Here is a 7382-nt window from a genome sequence, read left to right as displayed (position 1 = left end):
CAGCAACATGCACTTCCTCCTCCTCCAGAGAGGGGATGGTGAAGCCTTTGACTCCTGTGAGAATCCTTAGGGGACGTCTGCCGGTTGGTTGGCCTCAAGAGGGGCCACAAGGTCAAACTTTACTTTGTGTCAAGCGTGCATAAATGCTTTCCTTTCTTTCTGGCCAATTTTTTAAAGAACGGGTAGAACATACACACACACAGGCAGGCGATTGAGTGGAAGCATGCAAGTGCATTTGGGCCAAAGGATGGCAACCGGTCCTGCCCAGCTCCATGTGCCAGCACATCTCCATCTCACCAGCGCTGAGCGGCTGCAGCCATCACTGCTCCCAGCCCTCGGCCGTGGGGCCAGCCGGCACCAGTGCCATTACCAACGCCACTGCCAACACCAGCAGCACCTCTGCCCCTGTGCCACTGCACCGTCAGCGCTGGCAGCTGGTCCAGGGGCTCCTGTTCTGTCTCCTGCATGGCGGCAGTGCCCAGCAGACCCGCTGGCACATGGTGGTGGTGATGCGGGGCCGGTGTTGCTGTGGGATGGCCACCCTCCCGCTGCGGGCTGGGGCCGGCCGGTATCCAGGGAGTATGCCCACAGCCAGCGGGGCTTCGTGGTGCCATTGCGATGTCACTAGTAACGTGAGCCACTCTTCACCATCTCTTCTTTCTCTCCCGTCCTTCCCAAGGCTGAAGCCCTTAATTAGGAATCTCTTCAGTCACCAATTTTGACAACTTTACAGGGGGTCAGCTTGACCTCACCTTTGTGCACACAAGTCTTACACATGCAGTTCAACACAATATGAGAGTTTAGCACTCACTCAAGAGTCCCCTAATTTGGGAGTTTATATGACAGAGCCAGTGCTGCCTCCCTGCCCACCCGGTGCTCTCTGCTGCAGAGTTGCTTTGGGTTTCCTTGCCCACTCTGTTACGGAGCAGCCAGAGCCGGCAGGCTTCTGAACACTGTGGGATTTCTCCTTTCAGGTCTGGTTGATCTGAATGAGGTGGGCACCTGGGGGGCTGCTCCTATGCCAGCCTAAATGGATATTCCCACGCGCGTGCAGCTGCATTCCAAAGAGCCAGACATGCACATACACACAGAGAGAGTGCCACAATGAATGTGAAAGGCAAAACAGATTGACACAGACAAAGCAATACCTTAACAAGTATCCCTGCAGATGGAACCACTGCTTACACCCATGTGAATGCAGTCCAGGCCTTTCCGGGGTTTCCAGATGTCCTGGTTTCAGTTGGGATAGAGTTAATTTTCTTCTTAGTGGCTAGTACAGTGCTGTGTTTTGCCTGTGATGTGAGAACAATGTTGATAGCCGCACTGATGTTCTTAGTTGTTGCTGGGTAATGTTTATACTAAAGTCAAGGGCTTTTTGGATTCTTGGGCCTTGCCAGCCAGAGGGCTGGGGGAGCACAAGAGACTGGGAAGGGACACAGCCAGGTCAGCTGCCCTGAACCAGCCAAAGAGGTATTCCATACCATGGGACGTCATGCTTGGTCTAGAAAGTAGGAGGGTTAGCTGGGGAGGGATCGTTGCTCGGAGACTGGCTGCGCATCAGTCAGCACGTGGTGAGCAGTTGTACTGTGCATCACTTGGGGGTTTTCTCCCCTTTTCCCTTTTCCTTTGGATTTTACCCTTTTCCCCCACCTTTCCATCCTAATTGTTACTATTATCATTGTTATTACTGATGTTCCTACCTCTTTATTCTGTTTAAATTATTAAATTGTTCTTATCTCAACCCTCAAGTTTTACATTCCTTTCTGATTCTCCTCCCCAGCCCTCCGGATGAGGGGGAGTGAGCAGGCGGCTGCGTGGTGCTTGGTTGCCGGCCGGCATGAAACCATGAGACCAGAGGATGAGGCTACTGAAAGAGAAACACAGCTTCACTCCCTGGATTCATAAGCACAGCGTGTTCGTAGATGCCTCAGATAAAAGTCTGGAAATTAAGTCCATGTCATATGTGGGGCTCAAAGCCAAGGCTCCCTCAACAGTGCCTGGTGCAAGCCTTGGGTCTTTCTAGATCTCTGTTTCCTGGGCCCTGAGAGTCCACGTTCAAGTTCGCTTGCGCCTCATACAGACACACACAGGGATCCCACCAGGAGCGGGCCTAAGGCATTCTGTGCTTCCAACTGCCATCCCCAAGGCCCTGAGCCCCGCAGTGACCTGCCTTCCCTTATTCCACTGCACCCTCATCCTCCTTGCTCAGCAGGCAGAGCTTCAGCCCTTTGCTGTGACCCTTTGTGCCCGACTTGTCTGCCCGCAGCCTGCTTCCTTCGGCAGGTGCCGGGCGTGGAAGTCCTGGCCTTGCACACGAGACTGAAGAGGACTGGCGCCTGGTTAGCCACAGAACTGAAACACTTTATTGCAGGGACTCAGCCAGCTGAGCTCTTCCGTTGAGAGGAGCGCGGGCAGGACAGAGCAGGCCTTTGACACTGAGGCCGCCATTGCATCAGCAGGCATTGCCCCAGCGGGAAATGGTGGTGGTGCGCTGCAGCCAGCCCTGGATCCTCTTTGTCCTGCTGCTCAAACCTTTTCTCCTATTAGGAACTGCACCAACTTGTGCAGCCACGTAAGGAAATCCCACAGCTTCTGCACTGGAAGTGGGCAGGGTATAAACCTTCCTGCTTCTGTTGGTGTTGGCCTGTGAACGGGGGTGGAGGTGAAGGCTGGCTGCGGCCTTGCAGTAGTCGCTACTGCTGTGTGCAGGCCCATCTGTTCCAGGATCCAGTTGTAGAAGTGCTGGGTGGAGGTGTAGACTCCGGGCTTCTTTGCTCTCGCACAGCCCATCCCCCAGCTGGTCACACCAACAAGCCAGAAGTAGTCAGCGCTCTTGTCTTGGCACACAAGAGGCCCACCGCTGTCCCCCTGCAGCAGAGGAGAAAGGATGAAGGGGTTGTTGGGTGGCCACCGTCAGCCCAGTGGCTGGCTCCTTCCCTCTCGTGGCACTTCCAGAGCTGTATTTAGTGGCCAGCCAAGCTCTGGAGAAGCTTGCCTGGGAGGGGGCGGTGGGCCTGTAAGGCAGGGCTCGCTCTCCCTGCGGCACACTTGTCCTGCAAGTGCTGCAGAAGGATGTTGCACATTTGGGATGGTGAAGCTCTGGGCTGCCAAGGGCACTGGGTGGGCTTTGTGGACATAGTGCCAGGCCTCTGGGACAAGGCAGGCAGGCCCTGGGCAAAGGCGTGAAAAAGGGGAAGGGGGGTAAGGCCCTCAGCAGTGGGACACAGCAATGGGAGTGTGAGTGGCCAGGAAAAGCCCGTGACGGTGCAGGTTTGGGCAGTTGTGGCAGGGCTGCCCGTGCTGCCGGGGCTTGGCTTGTAGCACGCTCCTACCTGGCAGGTGTCGATGCCACCCTGCGGATAGCCAGCACAGATGTTGTGGGTGTGGATGGCCCCTTTGTACCAGCCGCTGCTGTTACAGACCCCGGCATCAATGAGGTGGACCTGGGCCTCCTGCAGCACATATGCCGATCCTCCATCTGTGAAGAGCACAGAAAGAAATGAACACCCAGCAGCTCATTGCCAGTTCTCCTTCCCTGCGTGACTGAAGCCCTATCCCGGGGCTCGGCTTTGCATGTGGGGAGGCGCTGGACCGCTCCTTCCTTTCTGCCTTGCTCTGGGTCAGTGGCTCACGCCCCCCTCTCTAAGAGGCATACGTCCCCACAGCCTGATTCTGGCTTTCGCCTCTGCCGTCAGGAAGAGCAACCTGCCTCCCCAAGCTGGCCAAGCTTGCACTCGCAACGTGACTACATTTTGGGAGCTCACCTCTTGCAGTCCTGGCACCCCAGCCACTGACGTAGCACTCTGTCAGCTCCGAGACTCTCAGTGAGGCATCGGGCACGCAGGCAAGCTGTACATAGCTGTTGCACTGGACAGGCTGCTCCAGTTCCAGCAAGGCAATGTCGTTCCTCTGTGTGATATTATTGAAGTGCTGGTGAACCAGCAGCTGCTTGATGTTGCGCGCCTGGGCCTCAGGTCCCAGCTGGGTCAGCCGGGTGGCACCTACCACCACCTGCCACATGGTGATGTTCCTGGAAGGCAGATGGAGAGAGGGCTCAGAGGGAGCAGAGCCACATGCTGCAGCAGCACAGCAGTCGCCCTGCCTTCTGCTTGGCAAGGCAGAGAGGAAAGCAGTGCTTGGGAGGGTGTGACAGACCACATGCTCCTTGGGCTCAAGCAGTGTCGAGCTGGAGGCTGCTGGGAAGCAGTGGCACAAGCTCAGCCTTCTCCTGAGCAGCCTCTCAGGTGGCTGCGGAGTGCCCAGGCACTGGGCGTACTGCAGGGCAACAGGACATGCCGCAGCACGTGCTGCTGTGCTCAGGGCACCTGCTAGTGTGTGGGGCTAGCTCCGATCCCTGGTCCTCCTTACCTGGCCTCGATGAAGCAGTGGGCTGATGTGAGGACCCACTGTGGGCTGATGAGGGAGCCCCCGCAGATGTGCGCCGTGCCTCCTTCCAGGGGAGCCTCGATGCTGACGATCCAAGGCCAGGCCCCTGGCTGGGCATCTCTGCCACCCACAACGCGCGACATGCCGTAGTGAAAAGCCGCAGGCCGAAGGCCGCAGGTGCCTCTGTAACCAGAAACTCCATTCTGGTTAGCTCCATGCAAGCTTGCGCCATTCCGGCTAAAGGCCAGCCATCTTCCCTCCCCTCAAGGCATGGCCAGAAGGGCCGAGGAAACCCGTGGGCTGTGTGCCCACTCCCCTTTCCCCGCTTTCTGCTTCAGCCCATAGATGAGCTGTGCTGGCAGCCTGGGTGATGGCAAGGAGCTGAGCCTCCCACATGGCCTTCAAGAGCCACTGGGGTGGCCATGGGGGACAAGCAGGACCCCTCCAGAGAAGCTCACAAGGGTTGCCCAATCTCCCCCCCAGAGCCTCGGGCCACTTACCCACAGCTATCCCATGTGCCGTGCACAGGACAGCACATGGCCAGCAGGACAACGAGGAGGAGGAGAACATCCATCACTACCAGCAACATGTGGCAGCTGCAAGAACGAGGGCTTGTCACCACCAGTGTGGCTGCCGACGTACTGCCTGCAGGATTCCTGTTGCCTGGGGTTCTCTTGGATGCGGGGCTGATGTCACAGAGTGCCTGGTTCCAGGTGCTGGGCGTGGTGGCGGTGGGGGAGGGACGGGTGGCAACAGGAGGGGTTCCAAGCAGGACTGGAGGCAGAAGCTGGGATTGCACACCCCCGACAGAGCCTTGTGGCATGCCCTGCTTGCACGATCAGGGTGGGCAGGCCCCGTGGCAGGCAGCAGCGCCTGGCTCCCAGCTCTGCCTGCTAACAGCTCACAGGGCAGCACCCAGCGTGGCCTCGCAGCCTCTTTGGGAAGTTCCCTGCCGCCCTGCTCTCTGCAGCCCTGTGCCACCGGCTGCTTCCCAATAAACAGACACACAACAAAGAACACAATGACTACAGCAGCATGCGCGTGCTTGGGTGTTGAAGAGCCAATCTTTTGATGGCCGTGGCAGGCAAGCAGTGCTGGGCAAGCCAAATAAGCCAAGCACAGCCCAGCGACGTCAACCTTCCTGCACAAAACACAGTGAAATGCAGGTGCAGCACACTCCTCACTGGCGATGTCAGCCACAGCAACGCGCTCTGGCAGGCGTCGTGTCCTTGCTGTCTGTGAGTTGGATTGCTGTTCTGGGCACACACTGACCATGGCACTTGTGGCAAGGGCAATCGTTGTGAAGCTCTAGGGAGAGAAGGATGCTCCTGCTCTCAAACCTACATGCAATCGTTGTCCGTGGCTTTGGTGAATCCTGCATCAGCCTTGTCTCATCAGTCTGCCTTCTGCCGCTGACTGAAGGAGCCTTGCTCACTCACCTGCTGGAGTGCAGGAGAGAAGCAGGAGCCAGGCATGTGCATTGCATTTGCACAGCAGGGCTAGGTCCCTGGAGGGTCGAGGGCAATGGCTTGAAGGATGGCAGCCTCCAAGCTTGTGAAAGGTGCGGCAGCTGCCTGCTGCCATCCTGGCTTCTGTGGCGAGGCATAAGGCGCACAGCGGAGGGAGCAACCGGGTCCCGAGGAGGAGGAGCGGGCAGGCTCTGTCTGAAAGTGGAAGAGCTACTCTCAAGGCCCTTGAGGCGCAGCAGGGCTTCCTAGGCCCCAGAACTGGCCTCCAAGCAAGCGGGCTCAAGGCTGCTTTGTGTTTTGAAAAGGGACCGGCTGCCGGTTCCCATGTGTCTGCTGAGAGCAGGCAGAAGGCGGCCTTGGAGATGACAACTTGTCTGCTGGGGAAACCCTGCTCTTTCAGCACCAGTTTTGGCAGGTGGCTAGCGGGGAATGCCGTCAGAGGTGGCCACACTTCACAGACGCTTGGAGGAAGAGATTGGGGTCATTTGGCGGAGAGGACTCTGGCAGAGACAGCAGTTCCCAGGCAAGCCCGTCAGTAATGGCACACAAGACCAAGGTGACCTAGCTAACAACACCCAAAGACCATGTGTGTTGACAGATGGGGCAAACCTGGGAGCAAAGGGGGGAAAAAATAACTGGGGTTGGCCCCGTCTCTGGGAGGAGAGCAGGGCTGAGAGAGGCAGCACTCAGGGAAGATGAGGGGCACGTATAAGCACGGCAAATGGAGAGAAGGGGGGATCAAGGAGCCAGGATTCAGGCATGTGGATGTCCTACAGTGTCAGCCAACGTGCTTGCTCAGCCCCAGCATCCCCACCTTGCAAGAGGACCAGGCCTGCCAACCACTGGCCACCTCTCTACCTCCCAGAGGCAGGAAGGACTTGGAGGTGCTTGAGCATGCATGCCCTCAGCTGCTGCCCACCTAGGCATGCCCCCCCTGCGGGAGCTGCAGAAGGGCCTGCCTCTGAAGCTGCCAGGACCGTCCTTCTCTTGCTCTGTGCTTGGGCCGTGGCAAGCCATGGTGCTGCAGCTCCCAGCTCTGTTCCTACCCAGGACTGCAGGGCATGCCTCCAGCTGAACTTTGATCTCTGGAAACATGGGCATGCCCTTTGCTTCCTCTTGATCATGCAGTGAAAGGAGTTCTTATGGCTCTGTGGATGATGCTGGAGCATGCTTCCTCCCCAAACAAGTCCGGCTTTCTGTCCAGAGGCCTCAGGTGCTCCTCGTAGCACAGAGCGCAACTCCTCTGCACTCCTAGCAGGCTTGGTGCGGCAAATGAAGAGACGGGACGCAGCTTGATGCAAGCAAGTTGTCCATTTATTAGTGATTTTCTTACACATATATACGTTTCTACCTTCTACATATTACACACTGATTGGTTAAATCTTAAGCGTAAAAAACACTGATTGGTTGATATTTAAGGCACACCGTTAGAACAATAGGAGCTTATTGGTTTACCTTGACATAGCAACAATTTCTATTCCAAAGTTAGGGGGTTTCTTTCTAGGCGGCTTTCTTGATTAGCCAAGT

At 57.1% G+C, this 7382-nt stretch overlaps 1 protein-coding gene across 1 annotated transcript; it reads right to left on the bottom strand.

The window, feature by feature from the left end:
• Window positions 1-1155: 1155 nt before the first annotated feature.
• Window positions 1156-6834, bottom strand: LOC308062073 (acrosin-like). The gene is made up of 4 exons (XM_080383004.1): window positions 4369-6834; window positions 3765-4030; window positions 3333-3478; window positions 1156-2868 (listed from the first exon to the last, which is right to left on the bottom strand). Exons 1-4 carry the CDS (start codon window positions 4527-4529, stop codon window positions 2527-2529), a joined length of 915 nt encoding a protein of 304 aa, XP_080239130.1. The 5' UTR covers window positions 4530-6834; the 3' UTR covers window positions 1156-2526.
• Between the last annotated feature and the right edge of the window lie 548 nt (window positions 6835-7382).

This window comes from Falco punctatus (genome assembly GCF_963210335.1).
Source record: "Falco punctatus genome assembly, chromosome: 4".
Lineage (NCBI taxonomy): Eukaryota > Metazoa > Chordata > Aves > Falconiformes > Falconidae > Falco > Falco punctatus.
Note: the sequence above shows the minus strand (reverse complement) of the source record. Positions and strands in the feature narration are given on the sequence as shown.

Bases quoted from the DNA above. Each gene is read 5' to 3' on its own strand.
- LOC308062073 (XM_080383004.1), bottom strand. From the start codon at position 4,529: ATGTCGCGCGTTGTGGGTGGCAGAGATGCCCAGCCAGGGGCCTGGCCT. The intron at 3,479-3,764 runs GTGAGCTCCCAA...TGCTCTTCACAG, and splicing joins GGGTGCCAGGACTGCAAGAG to ATGGAGGATCGGCATATGTG. The intron at 2,869-3,332 runs GTAGGAGCGTGC...CCTCTGCTGCAG, and splicing joins GTGGCATCGACACCTGCCAG to GGGGACAGCGGTGGGCCTCT.